This window comes from Oryzias latipes, chromosome 18 (genome assembly GCF_002234675.1).
Source record: "Oryzias latipes chromosome 18, ASM223467v1".
NCBI lineage: Eukaryota > Metazoa > Chordata > Actinopteri > Beloniformes > Adrianichthyidae > Oryzias > Oryzias latipes.
Window position 1 is genome coordinate 2,464,044 of NC_019876.2, and position 19,565 is coordinate 2,483,608.

Genomic DNA, 19,565 nt, shown 5'->3' on the forward strand with positions numbered 1-19,565 from the left:
TCCATGGTGACTCCAGAAATCGCCGATCCATTGAGAATGTCTTTATGTACCTGCTGTGCACGTGCGTTAACCCAGGGTTACCAAGTCGAGCGTAATTAAGCCAACTCATATCCGGTCTTTTGGAACCGACATACCCAGAGTAAGCAAGTTCAGGCGGATTTCAGCCAGAGTTCAGGCTTAAAGTCAGGGGAGTTTAAACATGCTTCCTGGAATACCCCCCTGGGTGTCGAGTTTTGGTCCATACATGAGTGAAAGGCGTGGCCTAATGAGACAATGTCACTGAAAGGCTAAAGTTTAAAGTTCTTGTGTGTTTCAATGTGTTCAGACAGAAAATGATGACAATGTGGAAGATTTGTCACACAGTTTCTTTGTACGTGGAACTGTAGCTTTATTAAAAATTTAGGTATGTTAAATTTGAACCAAAACTTCTGCTGTAAATATTATGTAAATATATTTTGATGAAATCACGTTTTTGAGTTTAAGCTAAAATGTGTTTACATCTTTGTGACCATAGAGGTATTCCAGAAAAGCATGTTTAAACTCCCCTGACTTTAACCCTGAAAACCCACACTTAAACCCAAATCCATCCAGACAGGCAAAGGAAATGGTATCCCACAATTCCTTGCGGTGCCAATCTAACAGCAGCACCAAAGTTACACCTACTTATTGAATTAATTTGAATGAACCCTGTGACAGACTGGCGACCAGTCCAGGGTATCCCTTGCCTATGCCCAAGTGGCCGGGATAGGCTCCGGCAACCCCGTGACCCCGAAAGGGAATAAACGGTTAAGAAGATGAATGAATGACTTTGAATGAAAGTAAAATAACTGTCTGAAAACTACGTTTAATTTTTAAACTGACTTAACTAAAAATGATTTATCTTAACTGAAGCAAATAATTAAGTTAGATCAAAGTAAAAAAAAGTTTATCTTTCCAACATCCATATGTGGTCTTATCACCCTCTCATGGTGGAAAAAGTATTATCTGAGCTTCTTCATCCACTAAATCATCTTCAAATGGACACGCCATGCTGCTTCACCTCTCTATAAACAAACTAACCTTCAACTAAACCTGCTCCAGACCAGGTTATGTTCAGAGCATGAGTTGCTATGGCAACTTGACCTACCCTGAAACATACCTCCATTTCTGGAACCGAAAGCTGAGGTTATCAACTTCCTTAGCCTCAAACTTACCGTGGAAGCTAGCTTAACCTGCTGTCTGGAATACCCCCCTGCTGTTTGTGAAAGTTTTCTCTACATTCTTTTTTTCTGGTAATTTTCTGTAACTTTAGTTCTAATCTGTGTTTCTAGAAAATCACACGTCTCTTTAAATTGAAATTATTCTGCACGGCTCTCCAATTAGGATTTCTTGGAGGCTTTTATTTTACCATAACTTTGCAAAAATAAGTAGTTTGTGTCTTAAAAAGCCTTCATGTGTTTTCACGATAAGCCTAAAAACGTCCCATTTTGTGCATTTATTCACTGAAAAAATATTACAGTGGCTTAACTTAAAGAAATTGAAGTAATCTGTCACACCTAGTATATTTTCATTGTCTGAATGTAAATAAATAATTTAGCCCAACTTATTTGTTTTAATTTCAGTTAAACTTATTCTGTGAGGTGAAGAATAGCAATTAATTTGAGTTTTTCTTAATCAAAATAAACAAGTTCTGTTTTTTTACTCAATGGAAATGTTCTACTTTATCTAACCTAAAAAAACACTTGTTATAAGCCATTTTTAATCTTTGAGCAATGTACTTTTTAAAGTTGTCTCAAATAAAAATGTCAAGTTCACAATCTAATTAACTGAATTAGAATTATATTTTGATGCAAACAGAGTCAGAACACATTTCTTCATGGTAACAATATTTATTGTTCCATGAACATATGTGCATTCAAACTCACAAACATGACATCTTTTAGATGTATAAACAACAAAACTGTTTCCTAATAATAATGCACTTTTCCTTTAAATGAGGGGGAAAATGTAATGGTATGTCTCTACAATTTCTGGAATTGTGCTTTAGAAAAACTAAATTATAGAAAATAAATATTTTCAGTTATAAATTGTAACACTGAACTCTGCAGTGTCCCAAAAATGGACTGAAATTAAGAATGTGTACCTAAAACATAATCTTCAAATGTTTCCTTTTCCGTTTAAAATATTTTTGAAAATTAGACATTTAAAACAATGTTTCAACAGACACAAAACTGTGTCAAGTTCTAAAACTTTCAAGATCCTTTTTTTGAGTTAACCAAAACAAACACTTAACAACATATACAAACCCTGAACACAAACATGAGAACAATCTTTACCTTTTTTAAGAAGCATCAACAAAAATCTAGGGATAAAGTGGAATTCAAACACTGGCTTAAAGCTGGCTTTTCAGTCTGAAAACTTTTGGTGACCTTTTTTTTCCACCAAGCTCCAGGATGACTTTTTGAATGAATTCAAGCGTGTACTGCAAATTTTTGGGATATTTTAGGTTGAGTGCATATATGAGTCCAAAGAACATGGCAACATGGCACTTCATTCAGAACCTGTTTTCCATCGATCACTATCTTGATGTCTGTTGGTGGACAGAGAAGATCCTCTCTCCCAGTGACAAAGACCATCACCATGGTTTCAATCTGCAGAGCATCACTATCCAGCCCATTCTGCAGACGTATAAAAAAAATGTAACAAATTAGGACACACTAAAACATTGCAGATTTCTATAGAGGAATGTCTTTGGAAGAGTTGACAATAAGTACTTTAGTTAACAAATAAAACTTTTAATAAAGTAAAAAATAAATCCATCTTCTTCTGCTAATCTGTGAACAGGTCGTGGGGGTAGCAGACTTCCGTCGCCCCGGCCACTTCCTCCACCTCCTCTGGGGGGACCCTGAGGCGTTCCCAGGCCAGCTGAGAGACGTAGTCTCTCCAGCGAGTCCTGGGTTTTCCCCAGGGTCTCTGCCCAGTGGGACATGCCTGGAACACCTCTCCAGGAAGGCGTTCAGGAGGCATCTGGACTAGATGCCACACAGGGCAAAAGCCAGATTGGTCAGACTTACCATCAGCTGTTAACTGGTTCACTTCAGCAGATTATTGTGTAACCAAATGGGAAAATCAATATAAAACATGTATTGATTTTGAACACTTGTCAAAAACCTAAGACAAAACACAAAAGCAGACTGAGCACTCAGTTGTGGGGTTTTAGCCTTTAACTTTGCGCCAGCGGTCAGAAGAGGAGGTGGTGATATGCTGCGTTCACACGAATGCTTCCCGTGCGTCACATTCGCTGCCAGCCGCCTGTCCAAAACTGTGGTCATAAGATTGCAAGCAAGCGAACTCCAGCGCCTGGGGGCCGGCATAACAGGCACGATTAATCCAGCTTCTGGGCAGCGTAACCCCCACTTCCATGCCGCTGATTGCCAGTGGCAGACAACAGAATGGCAGCAGAGAGACAGGGATTCCTTTGATATTTTCTGTCAGCATTCTTTCATTCAAAGCTCTTTTTTAACGAACGTTAGGCCTGCACAATAAATCGCAAATTTATCATTTTCGCAATTTTTTTTAGCAAAGTTGTGCACAAAGTATTAGTAGTTGTATACAACTTTATGAATAAGTTTCTTATTGACAGTGATCTTAACTCATACAGTGCCATGTTAAATTTCCTACTTAAAAAAATAGGGTCATATTTGAGAGAAGTGGATCACCTCACCTGGTGCTCTTTAATGAGGTGGTCAATAGATAAACCCAAGTAGATCATCAGAGATTTTAGGATAGCTTCTCTTCTGATGGTAATGTCAACAGTCTGAAAAAGAACGCTTGTTATTAGTTAAAAGTTCACTCAACCACAAAACCATTCTACTATGGAGACAACTCATCTCATACAGATGCTTCATCCAGAACTTCTAAGATATTGGTGGTCTGCTCTTTCACACTTCCTCTTTTGCTCCTGATGACCTCTAGAAGTTTGGCGGAGTGTTTGTCCAACTGTACAAAAAACTTTGCCTCAAATGGAATTGTAACTCTCAAGAACTCAGCATTTAGCTAAAAATGAAATCAGAAGATGGAATGGACTGATTTTGCTTTTCAAAAACATTTACAGGTTTGTTCCAGTCAATTGCATATTATTGTATCCGAATGAACAAATGTATCTGATTGTTATTTTCATTTTTACATTTGAACAGTTATTGCAAATTAAAACTTACCTCATCCATTTGGAAAAGTGTTGGCCCTCTTGACAAGGCGTCTTCAGTGGTTGGCTGCTTGTTCACAATTTCTTGCCTACGGTATCCGAATGTCTTTGGCATCTTGTCTTTTATTATTTGTCTGTTGTTTCTTTTCTGCATTTCTGCCAAAAGGGAAATTCTCACTTGCTCCAGGCTTTCTGTGGTCTCATCACTTAGCAAAGATGGAAAATGATTGACCTCAGCTCGTCTAGGTCTCTTCACATTCTTTGCCGAGTGGGCATCTTCAGGAGTCTTGGATTTCAAAGAATTCACCGTTAGCTTAGCAGAAGTTCATTTCAATTCAATTCAATTTTATTTGTATAGCCCAGAATCACAACAACAGTCGTCTCGATGGGCTTTGAAGTAAAACATGAACTCAAAAGGATCACGAATACAAAGTGTTCAATAGGAAAATACTAAAATGAACTAACAAACTGACTAAGCTATACTGGCATCCCTGCCCTTAGACCCCCCTTCGCGGTAAGGAAAAACTCCCAAAAAGAACTGAGTTTTTCAGTAGTACCGTGTGCCTGAAGTTGTGTTCGATAATTTCCCATTTTTATCTTGAGCCTTCGTTTCCATCCATAGCTCTGATTGAAAGATCCTGGTTCTCTCAAGCAGGGCTGCTTCGTTGTAAGTGCTTCAGCAACATCACTGTAGTGACAGTCTTCAGGGTATGGCGTGTAAGCATAAATACTGTCAGCTAACTTCTCCAATATGTCTGACAAAACCTTTGAGCTAGGTGTCAGTTTGGTCTGGGTTTTCATGTACTCGAGGTTTGCTTTGTGCAGTTGGCATTCTGTGTCATAAGAGAAATTTGAGATTTGGAACACTTGTGGCCACTACTGTGTTCTTAAAGACGAAGGGCTGCTAAGCAGTATTGTGTCATCTGTATGTACAGAGACTGAGGAGTCCTCACTGTCCAGACCAGAAGTGGTTCTACTCTCAGGAGGATTAAAAGGATACAAAATGATAGTTGTGGTATCAGGGTCCAACTGGATTACTTTGAGAATTGTAAGATCCTTAATCACAGTGGTAGAAGTCAGATTCACGAAAGTGTTTCCAAAATCGGTGTCCTTATACTGCAGCCTTATCTGTCCTTCTAGTCCACATGCATTCTTGACCTCATAGATAATCTCTTCCAGCGAATTTGAAATCCCTTCACGTAGCTCCATTCTTACACTGTTCTCTTCATTCAAGATGACCAGCAATCGAACATGTGTAACTGCTGCCATGGTGCTCTGAGTGAGAAAGACAAAAAGGGAGAAAGTTAGTTTTAAATGTTATGCTTATCTCAGAGATAAGACCCCCCTTCGCGGTAAGGACAAACTCCCAAAAAAACCGGATTCCGGAAAAAACGAAGAAACCTCAGGGGTGCCCACATGAAGGAGGGATCCTCCCCCAGGACGGACAGGCGATTTACCAGAACTCTTAGAGAAGAATTAACTTATCTAAATCTACAACTACATATATAAAGTCCAGCAGACGAGCTTCATCCAGCCGTGGTTGTGGGGACAGTCAAAGGCGCGAGTCGAGCCGGAGACAGGATCCACAGCCAGGTGTAGGAGCAGGAGCAAAGGCGAGGTAAACGGTCAGGAACTGGAGCACGGATGAAACAACTGGAGTCTGGAAGCACTCCCACTCCCCAGGAGGGGAGAGGAATAGAGGGACAATACATGAATCGCACTGTAGCAAACAGAGGCATGGAGAACTAAATGATAAATTATGATCAAGAATAGAGGAGAGGAAGCGTAGAAGTAGATGAGAAAAGAGGACAGAACCCCAGTGCACCATAGTTACCCCAGCTTCAACTTCTAGCAGCCTTTTAAAAGAAATAGTTATTAAGTTTAATTTAAACAAATTGACATTAAGTTAAATAATCTCTTAATACTAACTAGTCTGACAATAAGCCTGTCCACAGAGGAATGTTTTCAGTCTAACTTTGAATGTAGAAACTGAGTCGGCCTCTCTTCCATGAGCTGGGAGTTTATTCCATAAAACAGGGGCTTGGTGGCTAAACGCTCTACCTCCAACCGTACTTTTACTAATTCTAGGAACCACAAGCAGTCCTGCATTTAGTGAGTGAAGTGTTCTCATTGGATGGTAAGGGACTATGAGGTCCTTAATATAGGACGGGGCCATTCCATGTAAGGCCTTATAGGTTAACAGGTGGATCTTGAACTTGATTCTGCGATCAACTGGGATCCAGTGAAGTGAAACTAACACAGGAGTGATGTGATCTCTTCTGCTAGTTCCAGCTAACAATCTAGCAGCTGCGTTCTGAACAAGCTGGAGACTTCTTAAGGAACTCTTAGGACACGCTGCTAACAAGGAGTTACAGTAATCCAGCCTCGACGTAACAAATGCATGGATGAGTTTAATAGCATCACTCTTAGAAAGTATATTTCTGATCTTAGCAATATTCCGAAGGTGAAAAAAGGCAGTTCTACACGCCTGAGATATGTGAGCCTTAAATGATAAATCCTGGTCAAATAAAACCCCAAGGTTTCTAACTGTGGAATTGGGGGCTATACTTATGCCATCCAGGGAGACTATCTGAGCAGACAGAGCATCTCTGAGGTTTTTAGGACCAAGTATAATGACCTCAGTTTTTTCTGGGTTCAAGAGGAGGTCATTAATTGTCATCCAGGTCTTGATGTCACTGATGCAGGCGTTCAGTTTCTCTATCTGGTCATTCTGGTCAGGCTTCATGGATAAATACAACTACGTATCGTCGGCATAACAATGAAAATTAATGCTGCGTTTCCTGATTATGTTTCCTAGGGGTAGCATATAAAGCGTAAACAGGATCGGTCCCAAGACTGAGCCCTGTGGGACTCCATAGTTGACTCGAGTGCACTGAGAGGAATGGCCATTTACATTAACGAACTGATACCTATCGGACAGATAGGATTTAAACCACTGGAGAGCAGATCCTCTGATCCCTATGTCCTGCTCTAATCTATGGAGTAAAATACCGTGGTCGATAGTGTCAAAGGCTGCACTGAGGTCCAACAGGACCAGAATAGAAAGTAGTCCCTTTTCTGAGGCCAATAACAAGTCATTAGAGACTCTAACTAGTGCAGTTTCTGTACTGTGGTGAGGTCTAAACCCCGACTGAAAGTCTTCAAAGTGGCTGTTGTCCTGTAGGTGGCAGTAAAGCTGCTTAACTACAACTCTTTCTAGGATTTTAGAAATAAAGGGCAGGTTTGATATCGGTCTATAGTTGGCCAAGATGCTAGGATCCAAACTGGGCTTTTTCAGAAAAGGTTTAACAACTGCATATTTAAAAGACTGTGGCACGTAACCTGGTTCCAGAGAGGTATTTATCATTGTTAATATGGGATCATTAATTAGGGGAAAAGCTTCCTTAAACAGTCTAGTGGGAATTGGGTCAGACACGTTGGCAGGTGTGATGGGGCCCTCCATCCTGACAGAAGCAGCAGCAGCAGCAGAATTAGCAGCAGCAGGCCTGCATCCTGGTCGCAGAATAGGAGCCTGTCCTCTATTTGGAGGGAGAAATAACTGGATGTTTGGTCCAGATGTGGATTGTCACATCTCCACATTCTCCAACCTCATCTATTTTTTGGAGTTGGAAGCTGTGAATCAGCAACGGTCCGGTGGACTCAATCCCTCATTTCTTGGTTTTTCTGCCCCTGCTGCAACCTGAAATGAATCAAGGGTATTATGTTAATGTTTTGACAAAGTCAGAGGAATGAAAGAAAACAAGGAGCCGTGCTTATACCACTGACTGAGCTCAAACAGCTGTTCTGTGGCTCCCACAGGAACAGGGCCGGCTAAAGAAGATGTCTGGTGAGGCGGGAGGCTGAGTGGGAACCAGAGCGGGCTGAGGAGGACTCCACCAAAGCTTCAGCTGTGACACCAGTTCTGCCTTGCTGTTTTAGTGGCTCAGCTTTGAAAAGTCACTTCCCAATCCAGTCATGATAGCAGTTGTTGTTTCCAGTGGACTGGAAGCTCCAGCACTGACTCTGCTGCTGCCACAGATGGAGAGGGACCAGGACAGGCCTGTGAGGGACCAGGAACAACCAGAAGAAGGACTCTGCCAGCTGATGTGCCATCAATGTGGGCCAAGGAAATACACAGGTATGCAGACCTTTTTTGAAAAGAACTTCAAAACCTTTTTTCTTCTTCTAATGAGTGGTTTGCCTTTTACAGGTGAACTTCTGGGGGTGGAGTACCTTTACCAGCAAACTGGTAAAGTTCTCCAAGATTACAGACAGGCTGTTGAAGAGTCGGAGACAATGGACATGGAGATTGAAGACAGCTTCAATGAACCTGAAGAGTTTTAAGACTTCACTGTGGCCACTTTGGAGCCAGTGAGGACCTTCACAGTCTCTTGAACATCATCTTTGGCACCCACCAGCAGTCTGTCAACTCCAGACCCTCAGCCTGGCCCCTCTCGGTCTCCTCCTCCTCCTCCTGAGGGTCCTTCAACGAGTGCGACACACTCAGTGCTTTCATTATAAAGACTTATCATGTTACTGTTTATTAAGGGATTTGATTTTTTCTTTTCCAGCCTCCAAAACAGATCTGCCAGCAACCCCTCAACAGTTGGACTCTTCATGTGACGTAAGACTAAGTTCTTTTCAAAATCATAAATGTCTTTTTTCTTTTAATTTGATTCACTAATTGTTGTTCTTGTTTTATAGGATTCTGTCGGCCCTGACAACGTGGAGGGTTATGGGGCCGTGCAGGAGCTGGCTGATTTCTTGGTCGGCCTCCGGCACAATAACCTTGTGGTGACTGCAGAGGAGTCAAACCGGATCGTTTCCCTGTGGCAGTCATTGGGGGATTATGACAAACAAAAAACGGTTTACTCCCAGCGTCACCAAGCCCACCTGAAGCAGGGTAGATTTAGAGCAACCAAAAAAATTGTAGCCCCCGGCGTCGAAAGCACAAAAAGGTGAGTAGACAAAAAACACACAAGAGCTGAGCCACCAAAAGAAGTGACACAAAACAAAATGTTTGGCTTTAAAATAATACTTTAAATCATATATCCTTGTTTTTTTGTCCTTGCTTTTCCCCCTCTTTTTTCATTCAGGTGTTTTATCGGGGCTCACAGTCCTGCACAGTGGCCAGACTGCAACCGAGTGTCAGAGGCCATCGTTGTGAGACTCTGTGCCTTGTACCCAAACGCCGTCCGATGCGAAGGGAAGAAGGTTTCTCGGTTCACTATGGTGGTGCGAATGTACAGGACGATTAGAGAGTGTGTCGTCTCAAATGCCAGAATTATGAGTGAGACCACCATCCAGCTCCCAGAAGTAAATGCTGCTACAGTCACACAATGGTAAGTAAATTAGAATTATTTTAATACATGACATTTTCAGTCTTTATGAATACATTTTCAACAACATCAAACAGAAAAATATAAGAAGTTGTATCCTCCAGAGGAAAATCAAAACAGTTTAATCAAAAAATAGGATCAAACAATAGTAGGGGGGGCTTTTTCATTTGTCTTGCATCTTATAAACACAAAGGAAGATGGGGCTGTTACCCTGTTTTGATTCTATTGTTGAACCTTTTCGTTTTGCACATATTTACAGGTACAGCAGGCGGTGCCGGGCACAAGAAAAACTCATTTTAAAGCAGGGCATCCCACAACCTGCTGCTTCCATGGCAGCTACAGAAAAACTCCCAGATCTCCAGAAAGGAACACCTTTACAGGTGGGGACCTCAGCTCAGCCGCACATTTTTCTGCTTCCGCCCAACACTGCTGGGGGGGCAAAACTTAAGCCAAAGCCACAGCTGCAGGCTGAAAAAATGGGTATTATGAAAAGGAAATACATTAAAAAAACAGAAACCATAACGTGCAGCAAATGCGGTGGAAACAGACAGCCACCATCCCACCGTCAGTACTTTGGGAACTGGTTTTGTGAAGCAACAGAGACTCAGTCATTTGACAATTGGAGGGCTGAGCTACAGAAGCGTGGATATGGGAAAAAAAAGAGAGGAAATGACCCACCACCACCAGCACCACCACTTTAAACAAAAAGCAGTCCTTGCACAGAAAAACTTGCACATCCAAAGCACCTAATGTTTTATACTGGTTTATATATTTTTAAACATTGTAATGATGACACCATCTTTTATATATGTTTTCTATAATATTTTGTTGGTGTTTTCTGTAAGAGTTATTGTGTTTTTAAGCTTTTAGTTGTTTTTGTCGTTTAAATTTGCTATTTCAATATTTAAGTATTTGATCAAAATATAATAATTGCATTTTTGGATAGAAACTGTCATATGGAGGAAATTTACGGAGGTCTTTGCATTAAAGAACTTTTACATGAGCACTTGAGTATTTTCATGTGTGTTCATCTTTTAAATCAACAGTCAGATTTTAGAAGATTGTCAATACATTACATCTGTAGTTGTTTTCACACAAATAATTATATTGTTATGCTGCTGTAGTACATTAATTAGACAATTCATTTTGTTTCTAGATTCAAAGTAAACTTTATTGTCAATCTCTATAATACATACATAGAAATTTAAATTCCTTTTCTCTTCAAATTCCAGTCTAAACGCAGAATCTAACCTCAAATTACAAAATTAAAAAAAGATGAACAAATAGGGTAACTATAAATATTAAAAAATATTCAAAAGTGAATAAATAATAATAAATAAAGTCTAAAAATGAAAAAAATAAATAAAAAATTCCACCTGTGTGGAAAGGGACAGCAACACATTCTGTCAGAGAATCCTGATAGGCCTATCACACCCTATCATTTTGAACACCCAATGACAGGCCTATCATTGGGTGCAAACACACCCTCACTCACCTGATAGGATAGCTATAGGATTACTCACTCACTCACCTGTGCGCACAGGCTATGCGGCGCACTGTGCAGTCAATCACATGACACTGTGCTCTCTGACTGGTATTTATAGCAGCAGCTCTGTCTTCCAGTCTCAGTCACGGTTCAGGATGTCTGCAGAGTTCTGTTGTGTTTCTGGTTCTTCTGTGTGGATTTCTGCATGTGTGTGGTTCTGGTTCTGTTCACATGTTGAAGGTAAGTTCATGAATGTTCTGTTTCTTTAGTTCAAGTTTCTGTTTGATGTTTAGAAACTTCCACCTTTGATGGTGGCGGTTCTTTCTAAAGACTATTCAATGAACTAACGTCTGAATTTGGAGAAAGTTTGTTTCAATGGATTCCGACTCAAAATGATGACAATGTGGAAGATTTGATTTGACACACAATTACTTTCTAAGTGGAAATTTGGTAATTCTGTAATTTCAAAGTCAAAGTTCGTTAATTTAATCTACAGTGCATGTGTTATTAAAAAAAAACTGCTGCAGAACATTAAGGTTAGATCACGGTTAGGTTAGGTCATCAAACGCTTCGTGATAGAAACTGCAGAATAGAACACAAACACTTAGAAATAGAGTAATTATATATTCATAGAAGACAGACTGATAAGACATTATTCTTCAAAGTCTACTTGTTTTTAAATTCCAATATCAGTTACAACATGACCCTCACTTTCCTAAACAGTTTTCTCCTTCCCTGCCCCCCCCCCCCCCGCCCCCTCCACTCCCTGCTACAAACTCAAAAAAATAATGAAAAAACTTTCACACCTGTTCAGAACATCATCTTCACCAAGAGGACTACGTAGCAGCATTTCCGCATTCCACGGACCTCCTTTGGACTTTTGTGACTGCGGTTGTCATGGAGGCAACGCAGCGACGGAAGGAGGCGTTGCCTTGGGCGCTCCAGAGGGGATGCATGGGGGAGTAAAAAGGAGGGCTGGTTGGCTCTCTCTGAGTTTTGAATGAGGAAGTGTTTGCAGACGTGCTGTACTAACAGTTTGATCCAAGTGTTGAAACTTTCCTGCGCGATGACTTCTCTTTTCTGATCGTAGTCAGAAACACACTGGAGATTTCCTCAAGGGCCAAAGGCGGTTTCTGCACAGAGTGGGTTAAGAAGACTCCAAAACAATCTTTTGGGGGAGACACCTTCTTTTTATTACGGTTCTCCGACACTCTCACGCTCACACCCCGCCCCTCTCCTCTCCTTACACACACACACACACACACAGCACGCGCGGTCCCCATCATACACGCCCCCTAAAGAAATCAATGGCTTCTAGCCTGTTCCATAGAAACGGTGTCCCGCTTCATTAGTTACCGTTTGCGTCCGGTCCGGACATAACAGCTGTTTCCAACTAGGGTCTGAAGCCTTAGGCTGAAAGGTAACACGCTGACAGCAAAATCAGCGCACAAAAAGCACCTTAATAAGTCATGTGATCTCAGTTGGTGGTGTCCTGAGTTGACGTCACTGACGTACGACTCGCATTTACTGGGGAATATCCCATTTGTCTGCTTACATGACACACGCAAATGCACGTATCCGATTCGTTTACGATTTATTTCCACATATGAGAGAGGCCTGTATCCGATCTGAGAAAAACGGAATCCATGCGCTTTTGTCCTGCTTACACGTTCACCGATCTGTGCCAAATGAGAGGAAAAGATCGGAATTGGGTCACTTGAACCATGCAGTGTAAATGCGGCCATAGTGGCTGACCTCCAGGTCACCACGGAGTGTTGACAAGATAAAGGGGATCAAGGCGCTGAGTTTTGGTCCATACACGAGTGAGAGGCGTGGCCTAATGAGACAATGTCACTGAAAGGCTAAAGTTTAAAGTTTTTGTGTGTTTCAATGTGTTCAGACAGAAAATGATGACAATGTGGAAGATTTGTCACACAGTTTCTTTGTACGTGGAATTCTAGCTTTATTTAAAATTTAAGTCTGTTAAATTTGTACCAAAACTTCTGCTGTGAATCTTTCCAAACCATGTTTTAGTTTGTTTTCCTCAAATGTTCCTCATAAACTGAGTATTCAGTCAGTGATCAAAGACTTTAAAGTAGAAACTGTTTTGGTAGAAATGAGGTGAAAGACTGAAAACATTTGACTAAATGAATAATCATCAGGAATCATTGATTGAAATGTGTCTTTAGATAGAATTAGAAAAGACTATTGCTTTAATCCTCTTTACTCATTTCTGGATTGGATTCTAGTTTGGATTGGACTTTTATTTTGAAAGGATTTGTCTTTGGTCCAAACAAAGTCCCATGTCCTTTGGTCTGATATCTATGTGGACAGAAATACTTTGGATCTTTTAGAAGCAGAAATCAAAGATTGAGAAGACATTTTCACTTGGAGGTAAAGACTCAGATTTAGAAAAGTTTCTTCCTGTTTTCTTTGTTTCCAGGTGAACCAATCATTGCTGCTCCTGGTGATGATGTCATCCTGCCATGCCGCCTGGACTCTCAGGAGGATCTGCAGGATCACAGCGTGGAGTGGTTCAAACTAGACATGAAGCCTGATCCACAGGGCCGCATCCCTTTTGTGTTTCTGTACTGGAGCAGGACGATCGTGACCAAAGTTATGAAGGAGTCGTTTATCCCGAGAGTGTCTCTGGACCAAGACGGACTCAAACGAGGAGACGTGACGTTAAAGATCAGGAACGTGTCGCTCCAGGATGAGGGGAAGTACAGCTGCTTCATTCCTGGGAAGAACTTCAGGGAGACGGTTCAGCTGGTTGTTGGTGAGTTTGCTCTGCAGGTTCTCCCTCACATGAAGAACATTTGTCCTGAACAGCAGGCAGGAAATGATGTCATCTCTTTGTTTCAGAGCCAAACGGAGTCAGAGCTCCAACCATGGAAACATCCCAGGTTGACATCATCTCCACTCCAGATCCAGGAGGAGACCGGATCTGGATCAGTCGCTCCAGACCGGCTCTCTGGATCCTTCTTGGACTTTTTCCCTCAGTGATCCTCTCTGCTGTTTGTGTTTGTGTCTGTCAGAGGAAACAACCAGAAGTGAGTCCTGAATTCTCTGATCTCTCATCTTTCTGCAGGAATCTTCAGTTTCTAACATCCTTTGTTTTCTTCATGTAGGGTCAGAAACCTCCTCTGGTCTGAAGACATCCCATCTCTCCAAAGCTGCTTTGCTCGTCTTCAAGGATTGAAGAGACTTTCTGAAGCTGCAGCCACATGGAGACGCTACACGCCCGTCACCGCTGTGTTACCGTGGATGGAAACTGGTCCATGAAGACGTGAGGATCCTCTGGTTCTGACCCGTTTCTGCCTGATGGTTGGAACTCCTTCATTTATCTGGAGAACCTTCTGGAGCTGTTTCTGCGGTTCTCAACTCCTGAACTCTGAAGGTGTGCTGGATCACCGTAAAGTCTGAAGGTCTGAGGTTTTGGACGATGTTTGTGGATCTCAGTGGTTTGAAGTGTTGATCCAGGTTGATCTGAAGTGTTGAGAGTTTGTTTCATGTTCTCCTTCAGGAACCGACCCACAGCAGGTCTGTTCAGGTTCCTGTGGTTCTTGGTGTTCTTCTAGACAACATCAAAGGTGTCTGTGAGCTAAAATGTTGGAAGTTCTACCAGAACAAAGTGAAATGAACACAGACAGACAGTTGAAACCTGAGAGTCTCAGGGTTTTTTCAAACTGAAAGTGACCTCAAGAGGTCGTGTCATAAAGGGGAGATATTGTGTTGTCTGAAAGAATAACCCGTCCCTGATATTTATTACAATAGGAAGGATTTTGATGACTTAGCTGTGATTTTCCTGAAGCTACTCTGATATCTAGACTCTTATTACCTCTGCAACCAAATAAATGCAAACCGTTACATTTCTATACTTTGACATTTATTTATTTCATTAATGAGTTGTGGGCCCTCAGGGTCTTCAAGGCCTTCTCTGAAGGCCTAAAAAATAACTGAATCATGTTGTCAGTGTTCTGACTTTTCCCTAACAAAGAGAAGAACCACACAGGAGATGAGAATTTTTGCTAGACTTTGCAGAAGGAGGAGCTTGTCTGTCACAGAGGAGTTCTGCTTTCCCACGTCATTGTTTTCTTACTGAAAGATAGAATTGAGACCATAATATTATGGTGATTATAGCGTGTAAGCAAACGATAATTACGTAACCCTAACACATGTAGTAATAATATTTTGTCCATGCATACTCATTCAATCATCCCAAATGGTCCGTCCATTCCCTTTTATTGTGTTTATGACGGTTATGCTGCTTCCAGACAGACGTATTTTCACATTGGACTATTTAACCAATCGCATTTCAGCTGTACTTTTTTGCCAGGCAGGGTAAGAGCCTTCACTCTCTGTTCTGAAGGTCCTGTGAAACGAAATCAATGTCGGTCATTCATTTCTTTCAACCAATCAGATTTTAAGATGGTGTCAGCAGGCCAAGGCACTGTCCCACTATTCAGACCTTCTGATTGGACAGTAGTTTCAGGAAGTCACATGCAGCCTCGTCCAGTTTGACACAGATCCACAGAGAACTTCTGGATCGGTTAAACAGACTGACTGTGATGTTCTCCATGGAGGATTTAGTTAGGTTTAAGGTGAAAACCCAAGTGAAGACATTTATTATGATAAATACCATAATAAATAATATTCAGAATGTATGTGATTGTTTTCAATGTGTTTGTGCCGGTTGTAGTTGCATGCTGAGATTTCTTTACAGGTTTGTTAATCCAGTTTATTTAGAGAAATACAAATGTTTTATGAAGGGTTAAATGATTCAGACGAAGCTCTACTGAAGGCCCAGGTGTGTAATGTACGATCCACCACTGGATTTAAGAGAGAAATGTCACAGCAGAAAAACAACAGTGAAGGTAAAACTGTGAAATCAATAAAAAGATGAACCCTCATGCGTTAATGGTCTGGATCTGTTTTCCTGAGAAGATGCTGCTCTGTTTGGTTTACATTTCCTCTGGATGGAGGAGCAGCTGACAGACGTTTCCATGGAAACCACTTCCATCTTTCTGCTTTGATCTTCTGTCAGAAATCCTGTCAGGAAGATGTTGGAGCTTTGATTGGGTCTTCTGGTGTTCCAAAAGAGGACGATGTCACACTAGACACCAGAAAAGTGTCTCCACTTCCATCATTCCAGAGTCCGTCCTGGAAAAACCTTCAGCTTTCATTTCCAGTTGGTTTTCTGGAACCAGCAGCAGGACCTCTGCTGGGATTTGAGCAGAACAGAAACAAAGCTCCTGAAATCCAGGAGACGACTGCAGCAAAGTCAGACGGATCCCAACCGTCAACTTCAACCTGAGGAGCTGAACATCCAGTGGGCAGATGAAGGAGCTCTCAGGCATGAAGTCCAACTGAAACCAACAAACAAAAAAGGAGGACATGAGGGTGGAGGATGCAGAGGAGAAGGTGGGATGGAGGGGAGATGATGTCACTAAAACGTTGGATTAGATGGAGTCAAAATTCTGTTTTTTCAACAGTCTGACCCTGTTCTGGTCCTCTTTCACAATAAAAGTCCAGGTTTATTTTCCTAATGCAGTCTTTAAACAGCTGAGAGTTCTTTATTCAGGTTTCTACTCACAGGTTGTCACAGTAGCAGGTCTCTAGCGCCCCCATGTGGCTGCTTGAACCTTCACCTGTAGAGACGGAGCAGCAGCTCTGATGAGTCAGCATATTTTAATGCTTTCATTAAATGAAAATAAAAACATTCATCTGAACCGGTTTAATGTCAGACAATATTTTCACGGACCGGCCTGTGCCAGGATGAAGTTGGCGTCTGATTTTTGTAGCTTCCAGTTTAACTTTGGAGGCTAAAGTTCATCTTCATCCTCTGTCAAATATCTGCAGATGATTTAAACTTGATTTGTTTTCTATGTTTCATGCAGGAAACATTCAAATGTGATCCAGATTTTTCCTTAAACCCAAAACTGTCAAAGTGGAAGAGAAACAAATCAGACGCCAACTTCAGCCTCGTCCAACTTTAAGAAAGTAGTGGATGGATTTTCAACACAGAACCTCCACGAGCATCAAGAATGACCGGATGTGGAGGAGAGAATCCAGTAGTTTTTCAAAATAAAACTTCCTTCAGAATTTGACTAGAAATACAACAGAAAAAAGGAAAGTCTTGTTTTTTTCTCTGCAGATCGATACCAGAACCGGTTTGCTGTCCGGGTTTGGGGACCACTGCATTCCAACAGGAGAAACTAAAGTTTAGTGAATCTGTGACTTACGTTTTCTTTCTGTCCCTCATTTTAACGACACAAACAGCAGAGAGGATCAATGAGGTCCAACCTCCAAGAAGGATCCAGAGAGCCGGTCTGGAGCGACTGATCCAGATCCGGTCTCCTCCTGGATCTGGAGTGGAGATGATGTCAACCTGGGATGTTTCCATGGTTGGAGCTCTGACTCCGTTTGGCTCTGAAACAAAGAGATGACATCATTTCCTGCCTGCTGTTCAGGACAAATGTTCTTCATGTGAGGGAGAACCTGCAGAGCAAACTCACCAACAACCAGCTGAACCGTCTCCCTGAAGTTCTTCCCAGGAATGAAGCAGCTGTACTTCCCCTCATCCTGGAGCGACACGTTCCTGATCTTTAACGTCACGTCTCCTCGTTTGAGTCCGTCTTGGTCCAGAGACACTCTCGGGATCAACGACTCTATCATAACTGTGGTCATGGTCTTCCTGTTCCGGTAAAAATACACAAAAGGGACGCGGCCCTGTGGATCCTTTGGATCGGGCTTGACTTCCAGTTTGGTCCACTCCACAGCCTGATCCTGCAGATCCTCCTCAGAGTCCAGGCGGCACGGCAGGATGACATCATCACCAGAATAAACAGACAGAAGATTTTCACCTGGAAGCAGACGGACAGGAACGACGTGTGACGACCAAGAAACCTCTAGAATCTGACAAACAGAGACGATCACAGATCAGAGTTTGATGAGTAAAATCAAAGCAGTGCAAATCCTGCGATTTGTGAATTTTAAGGGAGCTCATCCATACGTCACTATCAGAGTCCCTGATTGGTCAAAGTTCGACCTGGTTTAACTGGTCATCGATGATCGTGTGTTTTGTACGCAGAGTCTGTAAACAGTTGTAGAACTTGTAGCTACGCATGAATATGGCTGTGATTTACGCGACTTTAGATGGGCTTTTTATTGGAAGTGGCCGCATGAAGGAGCGTTGCTGAGGGAACATAGCTTCAGAGAAAAGCAGGTGTCATCAGCATAACGTTCAACAAAGACAAGTTCATGTTTTTTTAACAGGGAAAGAAAAAAAACTCGACCTTTTTTCAACCTTTAATGGCTGCAGCTTCAACCAGGAAATCTAGGATTTGTAGTTTTTCACAAAAAGTACCTTTTTAAAAATCATTTCATTATTTTTTTTCTCACAGCTTGAGAGACAATCGACATATTTTAACCAGTGTGTCATAACAAGAACAAAATGTACTAAAATGTCTCCTTGGTTCAAATGTAAAGACCATTCTGTTTGTGGTGATGTCATGTTTTGTATCCAAATATGATATTTAGTTTTCTTTCTCTGAAGTTAATCTTAAATCTAAAATAATAACAGAAAGAATAAATAAATGTATTGTTTATTATTTTCTAATGGTAAATCAAAGCATTGAGGTGTATTTTCATCCTATTAGTGATCAGTAATGGAGGAAAAACTTTGACCCTGAAATTAATTATAAACTTAAACTGTTTATTCTAGAGTGTCTGGAGAAAAGCAGATAATCAGAACTTCTGATGAGTCAGCATTAAATCATAGAATGACTCATCATCATTAAAGGATGTGGACCAGACGAAACCCTCAAAAACTACAGAAAAAAAGACAATGTTTACATTTTTCCTTTTAATGAAGAAAATCTGAACAGAATTGATGTTTTGTGAGTCTAAACATTTTATTTTAGATAAAAACACTTTATGATATAAACAACAAGCAGAAATAATCATGTGAAAAATATTGTGGTGAATTTTGCCTTTTTTAACATTTGTCTCAGACTGAAAACAATAAGAATCAGTTAACAGTTATTTTTCATAAAGACTGAAGTTTTCAATAATATTTAACAATAAAACCTAAAAAAGAACATTTATGGATTTACCGTGAACGTTTCTACAGAATAAATCCACACAAAATAAAGTCAAGACACAAAGACGATTCATCTTTAACACGTGGACAAAGATTGACGGTTCAAGACAACTGTTGCTACGGCAGCAATGACGTCAGGGTTGCCAGATATTCATGGCTTTCCAGCCCAAAAGTACCGGTACTCTAATGCAAGTGCGCAAGCGCAGTGCGGACCGCTCCTCAACAAATATAAAGCAAAATATCGAGAATTAAAAAAAAAACATATTGACGATGTAATCATAATAAAAAACAAAGTGGTTTAAAACTTTCTTTTACAAAATATTTAAAAATAAATTATTTAAAAAAAGTTTTTAAAAGAAATAAATTATTCATTGATGATAAAAATAAAAACAATTAATAATACTTCCATTCTCATAGACAGTTACTGAATGCTATAACTCCTATTTTCATTTT

The 19,565-nt window shown here is 40.9% G+C and overlaps 2 protein-coding genes and 1 long non-coding RNA gene across 10 annotated transcripts in view; 2 read left to right on the forward strand and 1 right to left on the reverse strand.

Moving 5' to 3' along the window:
- The window catches only part of LOC101161542 (myelin-oligodendrocyte glycoprotein-like), a 48,401-nt gene extending 29,164 nt beyond the window's left edge, over positions 1–19,237 (reverse strand). For 2 of the 8 annotated variants that reach the window (XR_002875258.1, XR_002875259.1), the window contains exons 1-4: positions 19,126–19,237; positions 17,527–17,874; positions 17,254–17,440; positions 16,605–16,659 (exon numbers count right to left, since the gene is read on the reverse strand). Coding sequence is in view for 4 of the 8 variants with exons in the window: in XM_023965978.1 (XP_023821746.1) it covers positions 16,317–16,377; positions 16,605–16,659; positions 17,315–17,440; positions 17,527–17,874; positions 19,126–19,186 (651 nt within the window). In the remaining 4 variants the exon portion in view is untranslated. Of the gene's footprint in view, positions 1–15,945; positions 16,378–16,604; positions 16,660–17,253; positions 17,441–17,526; positions 17,875–19,125 lie in introns of those variants that run through there. The other 6 variants (XM_023965979.1, XM_023965981.1, XR_002875256.1 and 3 more) reach the window with 5 other exon arrangements.
- LOC110014839 lies at positions 7,554–9,270 on the forward strand. The gene is made up of 4 exons (XR_002875268.1): positions 7,554–8,321; positions 8,394–8,675; positions 8,755–8,807; positions 8,888–9,270. It is a non-coding gene; the product is annotated as an uncharacterized LOC110014839 (long non-coding RNA).
- On the forward strand, positions 11,149–15,921 carry LOC101167094 (myelin-oligodendrocyte glycoprotein-like). The gene is made up of 4 exons (XM_023965969.1): positions 11,149–11,248; positions 13,452–13,787; positions 13,874–14,061; positions 14,140–15,921. The coding sequence occupies exons 1-4, from the start codon at positions 11,164–11,166 to the stop codon at positions 14,161–14,163; spliced, it is 633 nt and encodes a 210-aa protein (XP_023821737.1). The 5' UTR covers positions 11,149–11,163; the 3' UTR covers positions 14,164–15,921.
- Positions 19,238–19,565: the final 328 nt, after the last annotated feature.